This window comes from Athene noctua, chromosome 5 (genome assembly GCF_965140245.1).
Source record: "Athene noctua chromosome 5, bAthNoc1.hap1.1, whole genome shotgun sequence".
In the NCBI taxonomy this organism is placed as follows: domain Eukaryota; kingdom Metazoa; phylum Chordata; class Aves; order Strigiformes; family Strigidae; genus Athene; species Athene noctua.
Window position 1 is genome coordinate 13,552,293 of NC_134041.1, and position 16,012 is coordinate 13,568,304.

General features: G+C 41.4%; 1 protein-coding gene across 1 annotated transcript in view; it reads left to right on the forward strand.

The window, feature by feature from the left end:
• Window positions 1-16,012, forward strand: part of ST6GALNAC5 (ST6 N-acetylgalactosaminide alpha-2,6-sialyltransferase 5) — a 76,545-nt gene that overhangs the window by 46,502 nt on the left and 14,031 nt on the right. Inside the window, exon 3 of the mRNA XM_074906409.1 lies at window positions 14,140-14,549. Coding sequence (XP_074762510.1) covers window positions 14,140-14,549 — 410 coding nt within the window. The remainder of the gene's footprint in view (window positions 1-14,139; window positions 14,550-16,012) is intronic.

The following is a 16,012-nucleotide window of genomic DNA, read 5'->3' on the forward strand; positions in this document are numbered from 1 at the left end:
AGAATTTCACCCCAGAGCTCTTTGAATGGTCAGCTCTTCACTTTTACTCTTCTTGGATATGCTTGTGACTCTTCCAACTTCGGTGATTTACTAGCAATTAGTAGGCTTCCATGACAGATTTATTGTAGCCTTCCAAAGAGTGATGAATCAGGTATGTGGCTCCAAAGAAGTGGCTCCCTAGGACTTTTATTTAATAGAGGAACACAGAGTTAGATTCCATGAAGAGCTTTGGTGTGTAAAGCAAGACTTAACCCAATTAAAGCTCCACTCCTAAACGTAAAAATGCAGTTTAAAAAATTCTTTGCTTAGCTGCTGCCTAACCCTGAAAGCACATAAACCAACTCACTGTTGCCTCATTTGAATTTCAAGTGAACTGGATGCCTACACTTCTTTTTCTGCATCTGCCAAAATCTTTGCCTGATTCCTGTATAAGGCTGCTCAGGACCTGGAAATTAGAATTTCTTTCTCCCAAATGCTCTGCCTGATTCAGCAGACCCACCCTACATTCATACAGCCAGCCATGCCCCAGGAGACTGAAGGGATGGTGCCATCTACCCACAGAAGTTGTTTCTTCATACCACTGTTGTCTAGAGGGTAGAGCTACTGGGTGTGAGGTTTTTTCATGCATTCCAGTTTCTGGGGTTGTATTATTTTGTTCCTGTCAAAAAGATAACTTACTATTTAGCTTTTGGGATAGGGATTGATTGCTTTGGAAATGGTGAATATTCAAAAATAATCTAGTTGTGACAGGACCAAATGTTTTTGCATTAACAAGCTTTCTTTAGAAAATACATTGATCTGTTCTTTTTATTTGCTTTCCCAGATTCCCAGTATTGCTCAATTCTGATTGAAAAAAAAAATCTCATTTCTGATGTGAAATCATCCAACTGCTAAACAAATACATATTGCACCAAAATAAACTATTTTAATAACTTTATTTTTTAATTAAATGCAAATGTAACATCCATTGCAGTCTGTTAAAGCAAACAAAACCCCCAGCGCGTTTAGCATGTTAAAAAGAAGATTTTTGCTGTGTTCACAATGTTATATAATAATTAAAAAGGAAACCAGCTAAGCCTTCAGAACCTGTCCCCTTCTATAGAATGTAATTAATTTCTGTTTAATTATAATAGTAGGGCTGTAGCGTGATTATTATTTTTGAGGGGTAGAAATCCTGCACTGTTGCTGGTTTTTTGTGTTTTGGGAAGCAGAACACGTGACAGAAAGGGAAAAATTTGAACCACACTCCAGCTGTAATTAAATGCTGTCACGTCAGTGGAGTTTGGCTGCTCATTTCTTCAAATGTGTATTTCCAGGACGAAGGCTCCTCCCGGCTGTACTGTGCTAACAGGAGCAACAGTTTCTCCTGGGAGGACGTGTTGTTTTCTCCTCGGATGTGCAAATCTGGGAAACAGGCAGGCCTGACACAGTGCAGACACTGCCATGCTCAAGGTGAAATTTTCACTTTGTTCACACTGGTTTTCAGGATGTCAGGGTGCCAGCTGTCCGCAAGGGCTCTCCTTGCCAGCGGTTTGGACATTCATGGTCTCACCAGGCCTGCCACCAAGCAGGATGAGTCAGGATTATGCTCTCGTGGCATCTCCTGGCAGATTGTCGCTGCGTTGCCTCTCCTGCGCTGTGTCCCTTCCGCCCTGCCCTGTCCTCAGCAGATGTATTTGTCACAGCGTGCCAGCCCTGCGAGATCTGCAGTGGGGCTGCAGGTGGCCTCGTGTGGGATCGGAGAGGACGACGCAGGTATGGGGACACTGCGCAGAGCGCTGCTGGGGATGCTGCAGGCTGCGGGGGTCAGGCGTCACACCTGCACAGGGTGGGTGCAGTAAGCTGCGCTCAGAGGGTGTGACAAGAAGGGGAAACATCAGGCAGTTCTAGAGACCCTCCTGATATATGTGGACATGTGGGCAGCAGAACCACCTTGCCCTGCCGGTGAGGTGGTGGGCCTGGGGCAGCTGCAGGCAGTCTCCTGGCCCATTCTGCTACAGGGTGAAGCAGCCCCTGAGGGCAAGCCAGGGGCCATGCAGTAAAGACAGGATGAACCACCTGCTCACATCTTTGTTCAGTGGAGTAAAGCAGTTACACTTGATGAGTAGCTGGTCTTCCTCTTTCTAATTCTTTACTGAAAGATTCCCATACAAAAAACCCAACATGTCCGTGTTTCTCCCCTAGAAGAAGAAAATACCCTGCCATCTCTCCTGAGACTCGAAATTGTGGCTCTAGAGAGGTCCAGGTTTGTCAAAAATCCTGTTTAGGTGGGTGAGCATTATTTGGGGCACTAAAGCTGGAAAGATGACCTGCATGTCCAGTGCAGAAAAACTACTTTATAATATGCCTATTGCTGTGAAGAAACTGTTTGACAGAGGTTCATTCACATGAAACAAAAATTCTGGGCTGCAGCCAGGCATGGTACAGAGACCTAAAAAGCAAGCAGTGGTTAGAGAATATAAAATTTCCTGCTGACAGGTACCGGTTTTATGTCAGGGTATTTAGTAGTGGTGATTTGAAACAAGAAAAGACTAAGAGATACTTTGAAAAACCTCTGCAGCCTAGCACTTCTTGGTCATGCTGTCATGTTCTCCTTTTCAGTCTTCCATGACCACCACCACCATCTTAGCATTTTCACAGAATCATCAAGGTTGGAAAAGACCCTGAAGATCACCTTGTCCAACCATTAACGTAATGTTGACAGTTCCAACTACACCAGATCCCTCAGCGCTATGTCAGCCCAACTCTTAATCCCCTCCAGGGATGGGGACTCCACCACCTCCCTGGGCAGCCCGTTCCAACGCCCAACAACCCCTTCTGTAAATAAATGCTGCCTAATATCCAGTCTAAACCTTCTCTGGTACAACTTGAGGCCATTCCCTCTTGTCCTGTCACCTGTTACTTGGTTAAAGAGATTCATCCCCAGCTCTCTGCACCCTCCTTTCAGGGAGCTGTAGAGGGTGGTGAGGTCTCCCCTCAGCCTCCTCTTCTCCAGACTAAACCCCCCCAGTTCCCTCAGCCGCTCCCCGTACGACCTGTGCTCCAGACCCTGCACCAGCTTCGTTGCCCTTCTCTGGACACGCTCGAGTCATTCAATGTCCTTTTTGTAGTGAGGGGCCCAAAACTGAACACAGGAATCGAGGTGCGGCCTCACCAGTGCCGAGTACAGGGGTGAGATCCCTTCCCTGTCCCTGCTGGCCATGCTATTGCTGACACAAGCCAGGATGCCATTGGCCTTCTTGGCCCCCTGGGCACACTGCTGGCTCCTGTTCAGCCGGCTGTCAATCAACACCCCCAGGTCCCTCTCTGACTGGCAGCTCTCCAGCCACTCCTCCCCAAGCCTGTAGCGCTGCTGGGGGTTGTTGTGGCCCAAGGGCAGCCCCCGGCATTTGGCCTTATTGAAGCTCATGCAGTTGGCCTCAGCCCATGGCTCCAGCCTGTCCAGGTCTCTCTGCAGAGCCTCCCTACCCTCGAGCAGATCAACACTCCCACCCAACTTGGTGTCATCTGCAAACTGACTGAGGGTGCACTCGATCCCCTCATCCAGATCATCAATAAAGATGTTAAACAGGAGTGGCACCAAAACTTTTTGGTTGAATTTTATGTGCATTTTATCACAAAAGAAAGCAATGCCATCCACCTATCTTATTTTTTTCTCTGCCTTGTTTGTAACTTCTCTTTGCCTCCTGTTCCCATTGTGAAATGGATCCAGTGAAACATACTCCCCACCCCCCAACCCAGGAAGAAGTGAGCAGGAATTGTTTCATGTCACTATCAGGTAAAATGCACTTCAAATGACACATACATCACATCCAAGGGGTACAATTTAGCACTAGTAATGTAAAATAAAAAGCAGATAAAAGTGTGTAAAGCACCCACAAATCCCCTGGGGCTCTGCATTTCACCTCTTTGCAGGAAGGTTTCGTCTCTGTGGCTGCTCACTAAAATATTACTCCTTTTTTTCTGATTCCTGCGGTATTTGTTCTTAAACCTACCTCTTGCATCATCTCTGTGGCACACCTTTCTACACTTCAGATTTCTTGAGCAAATGCATTGGATAACTGTGGATTTAAGTTACATCATCTCCCCAATTATATATAAGCTACATCTTTAAGCAAGGAACATTACTGAAGAGTGTTAGCCAAGCGCCTGGGATCGTACTTCATGGTAAAACATAAATAAAATCATTTATGTGCCACAGCCATAAGAGATGGTGCAGTTATAAATGTCTGTGAAATACATAGATATGGAAATAGACATAACGCTACTTCTAGCAAGGTCAAACCCCCTCTCTTGCAGTAATTAGCTGACTTGCTATCAGCTCTTTCCTCGCTCAGTTTTTCAAGGACTCCCTCTTCTCATTTGCCTTGTAGCCCAGGGTACCTTCCTTTGAGAGACACCTGCCTTTCTCTCCAGCCAGCCTTTTCCTCTTAGTTCCTCCAGAGATTCCAGTTAACCTCATCCTTTGCACCTGAACTTACTTACCCCTAACTTATTCAGAAGATAGTTTTGATGTTCTGCTACAAATTGAAGAGCGTCTCTTCGGAGAAGCAATGCCATGTTTGCAGATAGAGTACCGTCTCTTGTACTTGACTGTCTAATTAACTCTCAGTGGTAGGTGCATTTCAGTGCTATATGTTTCCATCCACCAAGTGTTTAATTTCATTTTAACCCACACACTGACAAATAGACTTGATACAAACATCCTTATTGGATAAATGTGCTTATTCGTTTATTTTTGTCTTCTGCTCAGGACTATGATAATAGCTAACAGTTGGAGAGATGTGTCTGGAATGCTTAAAACCCTTTAATAACCCCCAAAACTCAGAGCTGACCCATGAATCCAAAGGATTATTTTTCAAATTTAGTTGTAGTACAAAACCAGTTAAAATTATAGTGGTGTGTAGTTGCAGATATAGATAGAGAAACATGTCTTCAGGGTGGTTTCTTTTCATCTGGTTTAGTCCAAAACTGAATATACAAATATCTTAGCCCAAAACACACTCTCTTTTTCTTCTATATGTATGTGCATGGGAGAAATTCCCAGTGCCTTTCTGCATCTTGTATCTGTTAAATTAAATGGATGGTTTGACCAGTTTTGCTGCCAGGACCTGTTTCCAGCAACTGTCCTTAGCGTCAGTATCCCAGTGAGGCTACCTTGGGATCCTGCTGCAGAGGTGGTACAACATGGTGTGCTGCCAAACCTGGTACCTCCTCAGAGAAACATTTTAAACTCAGATGCAGTATCTTCTGGGGGAAAAAAAAAAATCTCCTTTCATTCACTAATTTCTGATGTGCTGTTAACTCAGAGGGACGGAAGTAAGAGCATATAGAGCAGTGTGGGTTAATATAAACTGATGAAGATTACACAGAGCTAGCCACATGAAAATTGAAAGGCCTCAGAGAACACCACGATGCTGAACATCTTTGAGTTCTTGAAACAATGACCTTTGAACAAAACTTTTGAAGAAAAGCCCTTTCAAAGGAATGAGTAGCCTTATTTTTTATTTCACTCTACTTCAACAAGATGAAGAAATACAAGACAATGGGGTCAGTAACTTCCTAGTCAGATATTTGGTCTTAAATTTCATCTGGACTGTTCTAGGTAGTCTCCATGCAGTGTTGAAATTATGTTAAAACTGGATGCCATTGGAAAGGCTCACCTGTGTCCTTGCAATTGCTATCACATTATTGCCTTGTGATAATAGTCATAGTGAGAGTTTAGATTCGTTTGGATGAGCCAAATAGTATTGCAGAAGGAAACAAGTGCTTGAATTTAAACTCAGATACCGACTTCAAGGATCAGTAATGCTTAGCTTTTAAGCTAGGTTAGACAAAAAAAAGTGACCCTGTAAAACTTGAAGCTCAAAACAAAAAAAATCTTGCACAGCCATGACAGGTGCAGAGAAAGCGGCTGAGGGCATATTTCCATGAATCATTTAAACTGGAAAGAATTGCCAAAACATACCAAAGCAGATGAGAGAAGTTGATGTGAAAACTTTCTGAAGCAAAAATCCAAACTGTCCAATACCTTTTCTGTAGACCATTGAAGTAATTCCTGTTTTTCTGACACTTCAGTGACAACAATTTGCATAGTTAAGACACCATGCCTGTGGCTTTACTGCATTTTAGTGCAGAACGAAAGAAAAGCAGTTTGATGTAATATGGATGTCTATTTGCACTCCTTTTAAAATAAACATTAGGCAATAACCATTTCTTTAGAGCCTGTATATTGTTCATATGATTCTCTCTCTTGTATAACAGCTCATGTTCATCAACATGATACATTCATGCCTGATTTTCCAGTTCTGTCTTTCATTGAGGATATTCTTTCCTTTTTCTTAGATTGCTTTTTCTTCTTAGACCATTACTCTAGTTGATAGCTTCAGGTTATCATTGTATCCTATCTCCCTCTCCAATAAGCCTATGATTGATACTAATCTTCCTCATGGGACACATTTATAGGATGCAGGATGGAAACTACTCTCTAAATCTTAGTTTTATATGTGCTGACAATTTGCAAGGTTGCACCTTATATTCACTTCAGGTGGCTTAGGGGAAAACATCAGCACCTGGTAATCATGCTTCCAAATAAGAAGAGAAATGCGCTCCGTATACTAAAAGTTGCCTTGTTCCGTCTCCTGTGCTGTTTCTGCTTGTATTTTATGTAACTAGAAAGGGCTTGGTTTCTATAGGTGGTCAGTGTCCTGTAACCAAACTCATGCCTTTTCTTTCCAGTGAGAGGAGCCATATTTTAATTAATCTAATGGAAGCTTTGACTAGCAGGCAGTCCCCTGAAAAAGAGTTAATGTGCCGGAAAACACTTCACACAAGCAGAAGACTCTTCATTGACTAATGTGCTTAACGGTACTTTTTCTAAGAAAATTATCCCAGTGAAAGCTTTATGGAGTGCATTTGTTTTTCTATTTTTCTTTTCATAATATAGCCTCATGTTTTGAAATTGAATTAGATATGTCTAGGGACCTTTTGAAAATAGAATTATAGAATTGTATTTTTACTACAGGTTTTGCAGATGCCCATCAGTATAGTATCGTGGAAACAAAAATATTCCATTCCTTGGAGGAATAAAACCTAGGGCACTGTGATCACTAGTGTGATGAATGCATTTGCTGAAGTTTGTCTGTTTCACTGTTTCTATTTATCAAATGTCTGAAGGCAGAGGCCAGTTATATAATTAATTCTGAAGAATCAATGGGAAATGAAGATGCTAATGTTTCTACGACATTTGCATATTCAAGCTCCACAGCCCAAAAACAAAGAGAAGTAATAAGAAATTCATTTGTTTTATCTTTTATCTTTTTAAACAGACATGCATTTATCTTTATGAACAGACTTGCCAGACCTTTTTTGAATTGCAAAGTTTTGCAGCAAATGCTTGTTGTTTGGATTTGCATAAGGATTAACAATGTTGGGCAAGTGGTATCTTCTAACCCTTTCTGTTTACTTGTGTGATATCAGTCACTGTGATACAGTTTTCAAAGCAATCATTGCTTTTAGTTCAGTGGATAATGGAGTTTGTTTTCATGGCAGATTCTCTAACATTTCAAAAGTCTGGTTCAACAAAAATTATAAATGTATTTGCTCAGAGGACTTTTGTTCCCCTCTTTAAGAGCTCTCTTAGTATAAGGGTTAAGGAATGAAAATTTATGAAACTTGAGGGGAAAGTCTGAGCTGGCATGCAGAGTGTAGAAATTGAGCTACATTCCCTATCTGAACATACGTGTGAAAATGTCATGGTCAAAGCAAAATCATCTCTTAGATCAGAACTTGGCACCACAAAATTGAAGCACCCAGAGACTTGAAAAGGGCGTGTACTACAGCAAGTTGAAGTTGGTTGAAGTTTAGTACTCTCTTCACGCTTTAAGTGTTTCAGTCTGGTTTTTTGTTCCAGCTTTTCATACACAGAAGTGTTACCTAAAATATCCCAGTATGCATCTGAATTATTTTTACTGTTCAGAGAAGACTAGTTTGAGAGCATCATTTTATAGTGTGTCAGGTAGATGGGACTTGAAAAATACCAAAGTAAACTCTTTGTGCTTGAATGTTTTTTCATTTTAGGGTCTTTTCATATTATTATGAAAGCACTGTTCCAACATTAATATATTACAAAGCAGAAATTATCAGGCAACTTGCATTATTTTCACAGGATCATGTCTCCCAGAGTACTTGCATTGTGGAAATCACTTGTGAAGTGCACAGCTGTACTTCACTAATGAGACAGCTTAAGCCCCACAGCTTGCTGCATTGAGTTACAGAACAGAAGTTACTTTGCAAATGTGAAGCTTCAGGGTTTCTATTCTACTTTAAGGTGATTGTTGGGAATTTCTCAAAGAAAAATAGGTTTGGCCTTACAATCATCAGTCTTCTAGGGAAAATATAAAGGAAGAAGGCACACTGATAGAAACAATATGTATCGCTTGCTTATGAGGGATGGATGTAATGGCAGTAGAAGCTTTTTACCTGGAGCAGTGCTGAGTGACAGGCTCACAAGAGCTGGAGCAGCCGTTTGTGATGTGCCAGCAATGGGCTGGGGATGCCTGTAGCTCCTGCAGAGGTTGGGGAGCCCATTGTGACAGGGGGATTGTCCTCGAAGCCTCTGGGAGAGGCGAGCTTGGAAGGAGCAGCCAGCCTAGAGGAGCAGTGGTCCTGAGCCAGCAGCTTGTGAGAAACTTCAAAGCTACAAGAAAGTAAAAGTTAGAACTGAAACTGCAGGACAAAATATTGTATTACTGGCAATGCATTAATTACTCGGTGTTGTTGCCAGTGGCTGATGACCCAGCAATCAAGAACAAGCCATAAGTAATAAATTACATTGAACATGAGGTGAACACAGGGTTTATTAACATCACATATGAAATACTGATTAAGTTCTGTGCACGAGGCAATGAACATAAATAGCAAATACTGAGGTAACACACAGTGAGTGTCACAAGCTAGCTGTTGTGCTTGGGGCAGGCACAATGGGCACTAGGTAGGGGAGACGTGAAACTCCTACCAGTGAAATTATCTGCTTTATAAGAAAAAGAGAAAAGCACACTGCTCTGAAATAAGCTCACTTTGCCCTGAACCAGTACAACTGTCTCTTGTAGTGTTTATGTGTGCTTTTTCAACCATTAATATAGTCCTATACTGCATTAATTCAATTGAAAATGGGAACAGTTTTGCTTTCCGGTACATCAGTCTTCTTCTACCACTACTTTTACTTTAGCGGTCAGTTTGGGACCTCTTGCAGAGGAGGTTGTTGGTTCAGTAATATGGTTTGAGTAGTTAATATAGAGTGAAGAAGCCCTATAGCTTTTCATTCCAGATCAAACAGACAAGCATGCTGGTGCTGGATAACAAAATGCTGTAGAGGTGTTGCAGTGCAAGAGAAAAACGTAACTGTCAAGTACCTTATTGATATTTTACACTTTCAGTCTCAGATGCTTAGTTAAAGGTCATTCATCCAAAATGAATTTGGATATTCTTTAACCTTTCTATGTCTCTCTTGCTCTCTTCCAATACACTTTGAAATCGTCTGAAATATTTCCAGATGTATCTGTGAGGAATGGTGGTGTTCATGAACTGACAGGTGGTCTTTTTCTGCTGAACTCAGTAATGAGCTGTTCGTCACTGCGGAAGATCTTTTTCATCTTTTGTTTGTGTGTTTGTTTTGTTGGCCAGGTCATCAATGCCAAGATAACATACTATTTATTTATTTATTTATTTATAGAAAGGAAACTTTTATACTACTGATAATGGAGTGATCTGAACCCAGGGGGCTTGAAGGGTAGGTCATTAAGTACTCACTATAGGAAAAAATGTGTGTTTTCCAATGTTCCCATTTTTACTGGAAGGAATTGTCTTGTTTTCTAAATCTTGAGTTAAAATCAAAAGACTTCTATAAGCAAAAGAAAAAAAAAATTTTTATTTCATCACAAAGAAAATAATTATATCTAAGCAGACCATATTTTGAATCAGGAATAGTATTTTTCCATTGATTTTTTTTTTTTTTTTGTGAGCAATAAAGTGGCTGATAACAACATTTTTCTGTCATTGGACAACATGGATTTAAAAGTCAATAACAGAGCAGATTGCCTCAAATTGGAAAATACAGAAACAACTGTGGCACTGCTTTTTGTTTCTGTTTGTCTGTTGGTTGGTATTAAACAGATCAGATGTACTTACTGGGCTATGATCTGTGTAAGTGAAAGTTGCCCAGAGTCAGTTTGCCCATGGTATTTACAGCAGTGCAAGGCAGCTCTCATTTGTTACGGCCACTAAGGTGCTGTCATGGGGCTTACCAGAACCTAGCAAGGTTCATCTGCTCCCAGTCATTCCCTTGGAATGGCCCATCTTTTCCCAAAAAGCACCACCTGATTTTGCCGTCTTCTGGGGTTCTAGCACTGTGAGCTCGCTATCTTGTAACCTCCGTTCTCCCCCTCCCCACATGTATTTTAGGTGACTGGAAGTGAGAGGTAGTTTGATCTGACTGACTTGTGCTGTAGAAGTAGCCACATGTTCTGCCGTGTCGTGCACGGTGCTGTACATATAGTTCAGGTACACAGGAATCTGTGGCTGATTATTGACTGGATATGATTAAATATCATCCACTTTTACATGCATTGTATGTTACCTTCCAAGGTAATTAATACAGATGCCATAAAACTCACTGCCTCTTGCCCTATCACTTTTCTGGGCATTTTGAAGCAAGGCTCATCAAGTGAGGGCTGCATTGCCTACCTAAAATATAACTCATATGTCATGGGTTTGCTTTTTTTCTGGTTTGCTTTTTTTCCCAGATATCACTGTAATAATTACCGTAACAGAGAGCTTTCTGTGGAGTTAATGTTCTTCTGGCTTAATGGCCCCTGGTTATTCTCAGGCCATCAACTTTTCTCAGCTGGTCATCAATCCCAAAGAACTGCCTTGTGCCTCCATTATTATTGCTTAAGTAGATGACATTTCTGGTGCAACCACTGCCTCCCAATGAGATGATATTACAGCCAATAGCTTTTTTTCCCTTTGCTTTCAATATTGTCAAAGCATTATAAACAGCTGGTATGAGAACGTCTTGGCTGTTGGCTGTGAATTCCTCTGACAATTTTTAGGTGTGAGTTTTGTAGACTTCAACTGAAAGAATCTGAGTGAGGTGACTGAAAATTACTTGCCCAGAGCAGCAGGCTCAGCCCCCATGCATCATTCAAGAAGTAGCTAGGCAATACCTGAATGTTTCAGTCTAAAGACTTTTTCCCATAAGGAACAGTTTTAAACAAGATCTGGGACAGATGTTTTAGGGGGTGTTAATGTTTATCATCTAGCAGATGTTGGCATCTCGCTCCCTCAGCCCCCTCCCCAAGTTTCCACAGCTCCACTGATGGTTGTCCTTGTTTCCTAACAATTGATGAATTCTCTGTCAGACTTTTCAAAGAAAGGAGTAAGTTGTAGCTCAGTAAGCCAGAAACCAGCAGAGATTGTTTAGGTGAAAATGTCTTGCTATGTGGATATTCAAACCCATGTGAGTTAACACTGGTGCTGACTACATTTCCTTTAACCTCATTAGCACTTCATCTTGCTTTCCCAAGCATGATGGTGGAGCAGCTAGTTCACCTTAGAGCCTTTTCCTAGGCAATTCATCAAAGTGGCAGATGAAAGCTTAAAGGAAAATGCATGTAAATACTGCATTAGGAACCTTGGCTCACAAAGGCATGAACATTTCTACCCATATCATTAGCTCTGGATTGCAGTCCATATATGTGAAAGGAACTTTGTTGTTTGGGGAAAATGGAGATACAAGGCACACTGGTTGTATCATTATGCAAATTGTATAGTTTAGTTATTTTCTCTTTAATTAAAAAGCACTTCATCATTCATTAGCTATTCTCATAGAAAAAAAGCTCAGACTGCAAGCACTTATTACCTGTAAAATTAAAACCAAGTTACTTAAGTAAAATACCCCCTTCAAATACTAGGGGCCAAAGCATTTTCAAACTGGGGGGTGAGGTCGTCTCAAACCTAGGTTATGTCTTCTTTCCAGCTTTAGAGTTTTCAGCTGTGCCTCACTGCACACTAATTTAGTCATTTGATTCCTATATCCAAGTGGTTGATACTAAGTGTAATTATATCGCACCATAACTTCTTCTCATTGCTAATAAACCCACCAGGTTTACACCTGGAGATGTGCTAGCCATGTTTGTAATGGTGTAAACAACAAGCTGCCATGGAGAGCCACAGGGTTTGATCTCGAGGTGCTGAGGCCCTCATTGTCAAAGATGGGTTTAGGTTGGTGTAGCGCTCTTCAGAGCCAATGAACACTGTCACCTCCTCACTATCCTACAGGATCAGGCCAGTGCCACAGTGCAGGAGACGACGGCTCTCAGCATGTTGTGCGTCCGATTTGAAGCCTCTGGAATTAAACAAGCCTGTTACTCACCAGGAAGGTATTGGAATGCCATCCTTTATGGTTGTTACGGATGCTCTCAAATAAACAACCGACCACCAAAAATAATAAAAAATTATTATTAACACAGGTAACTAGCTCTCCGTAAATTACAGGTTCGAATGTCTGTGAGATGAGAACAGAACAGCTTTCTAGGGTTTAACAGCAACCCAGAACGCATAACAAGGCCCTGCTCCCTAGGGTTTAATGACAACCCCAAATATTTTACAAAGCCCTGCTACCTAGGGTTTAACGACAACCCAAAACGCTTTATCACTCACCTGACAAGTGAGGGCTCTCAACCTGGAGGACCTGCTCAGGGCAGTGTCCTGACCCAAGGCACCTCGAGGAGTTTCTTTGGGCAGTGTCCTGACCCAAGGGGAGAGTCCTCAACCGAAGCGTGCTGATCCAGGGGACAAGCTCCAAGTAGTCCCTCCAGAGGACTCCCATTTATACCCAGGCCCAATCTGACCTGTAGTCAGTAGCGGCTCCCGAATTGCCACGAGGCCCTGAGAACAAAGGCAGCCCAAAGCTCTGCTCTCATTGGGCAGATGCACCTGCCACAATGGTTAGCGATGAAAATAAAATTCTGATGGACATCCTTAGGGAAGAAGATCAGTAGATCAAAATGATCATGAACCAAAATGGCCTTCCAAGGAACCTCAGATGACTGAGCAATCACAATTCAGACTGTTTGCCTTTTTTTTTTCCCCAAAGAATGGGTATGATACTGTGTATGTTCTGTAATTAATGTTACCGGTCTTAAATGCTGCAAGATACTGTTCATGGAGGGCCACCAAGGCACACCTTCAAACAGTCTTTATCTCCCAGTTTATTGTATTCTTGTTAAAAAGCAGCACTGTGGGGATACTGTTAACCCTTTGCCCCTTTTTAGTTCTCATGCTGAGCAGCAGATACGCTTACATACTCATTGATACCTATATTGGTGGCATACTTCAGTAATATGATTTATCATTCATTTTCATGAAAGCTTGTTTTACTCTCCTGATTTCATTAGGTCAGCCACTCACTGAACAGGCACCTCCTGTTCCATTTTACTGTGTAACTTTTAAACATGACCTGATAAGCTAGGAAAAGTTCAGTGCACTAACTCACTGTCGTGTAAAATACACAAAGACATTAATGACCTGCTCTGACTGTTGAACCACAAAGGAGGTACGAGAGCCCTGCAGTGGTTATGGCACCAACCTGGAAATAGCATGGAAGGATTGGACCAAGGTATAATTCCCTTCCCTTAGCAAAATGTCCTGACCCCAAGGTTGAAAAGCTATTCACACCTGTGCTTATGAGGACTTACAATTGATTATTTCCGGGAAAAATGAAAAATACTCCAATTACAGCTCATTTATGGTAAGTGGAAGAAGTACAATCCTAAACAGCTGGGAACAGTATAGAAGCTGTTGTGATTATTGTATATGAAGCAGCAGTGGAAAGGAGGATTTAAACAGTGGTCGTCTTAACTCCACAGAGGACCTTTAAGGGCTATACCACATTTTCCCCATCTGCAAAATGTACAGGTAATGTGTCCCCAGTTATTTGGTAAGCCTGCTGGGAGAGATTTATGTAAAGTCCTCTGAGATTTTTGCTGTAAAATAGGCCACGCACATGTAAAATACAGTTATCATGTAATGAATGGGAAGATGTCTAAAGCTAATTTTGAAGTATGTGTGTCTTTGCAGCCTTTAAAAATGCACTGCAAGAGTTGTGCGTTGGTAACCAGCTCTGGACACCTTCTGGGAAGTAAACAAGGTGACAGAATCGACGAGACAGAGTGCGTAATACGAATGAATGATGCACCTACTCGAGGTTATGGAAAAGATGTTGGAAACAAAACGAGCCTTCGAGTCATTGCACACTCCAGTATTCAGAGGATTCTGCGAAATCGCAATGAACTCTTAAATATGAGCCACGGTGCTGTGTTTATCTTCTGGGGTCCCAGCAGCTACATGAGGAGAGATGGTAAAGGGTTGGTATATAATAACCTGCAGCTGATGAATCAGATACTGCCTCAGTTAAAAGCATATATGATTTCTCGCCACAAGATGCTTCAATTTGATGACCTTTTTAAACGGGAAACTGGGAAAGACAGGTGAGAACTTATGTGGCTACATTTGGGGGATGTCATACAGTAGTAAAATAATGTAGTTTATATATACCAATTTAAGATCTGCTCAGAGAGACCATCATACCCATTAAATCCTCTGCTTCATGAGTTGTAATATGGTATGACATGCCAAATAACATCACTTGTAACATAAGTAAAAAATATGCATCAGAATAATTTGTATGGAATATTGCCTCATCAACTTAGAATACCAGAATCTGGATGTACTGTTTATACAGCCAAGGAGGCAGGAGCTGTTTAAATCTCACTTTGGGTAATATACCTGAAAGTTTTTTTACTGATTCTGAAAAATCAGAATGGATAGATTATGTTTTCTTATAGAGGAAATGCTACCATTCAGTGAATTATAATAGCTGTTTATTGAATTTAAGCATTCTTGGAACATTGCAGCTGTAAAGCTTCTTGTAAAACAAATAAACATTAGTCATACATTAGGTGCTTCAGAACAGTTCATCTTACATTTCCAACTGGGAAAAGGAAAGTTATTATGATAGTTACATCTTTATGAGACTGTTTATAACTTGCAGGCTGATCTTCAAATCAAATTTTTAGTAAGTGACCCACTGCAGGACTTGAGCATTTTCACACATAATGTTTGAAAATCAGCATTTAAACCAAAGACTTCCTAGCAAGAAATACATTTATTTTTAATGAACTCCTATTTTTTACTTATTAAATATGCTGCTGTAAAAAAGGAACAGGGCCCCCACTTAGGTACAAATAAAGAGGTTGGTTTATTGTGCAGTAACTCATGGTGAGATTTTCTAGCTTCACAAATACTGTACGGTACACACCAAAGCTTGGAGCTGGGCTCGACCCTCTTGAGGATGGGGAGGACTCAAGAGTATAGACTTTGTTTTCTGGGCTGCACAACAAAGGCAGAACCAGTGTTATAAAGGAAACTCTTATATCCTCTTAGCTGATGGTGACTGTATCTGCTTGGCATTTGCTGCCTTTGTCACAGCCCACATGGTTTGCTTGCAGAGCTCTGTTCAGTTATACTGGATCAAACTACACATCTAAATTCTTGACTGACTCACAGCAGCTGACTAAAGCACACAGCAACTCAGTCAGTTTATTACTGTTAAAGGTCCTTTTCTCTTCATCCTCAAATTGGTGCTTGTGATTCTCTGCCAGAGACTCTGCCTGTGCCAGAACAAGAAGGAAGGAAAACAAGGGGAGATACCCTGCCAGTTCTGATGCGTTACGGTCTTTTCCAGGTCTTTTCACCCAGAGTAGAGTGAAATAAGCACTTGAACCCTTCAGGAAAAGGATCCTCCATATGTCCAGTATTCACAAAGTCATGAAAGTTAACAAAGCTATAGTTGGACTGTAACATGGGCTACCCTCAGCCCTAAGGATCAGACCCAGTTGAAGAGGAATGCACACTGCCACCTCCCTGCCTGGATTACTCTTTCAGTGTCAGA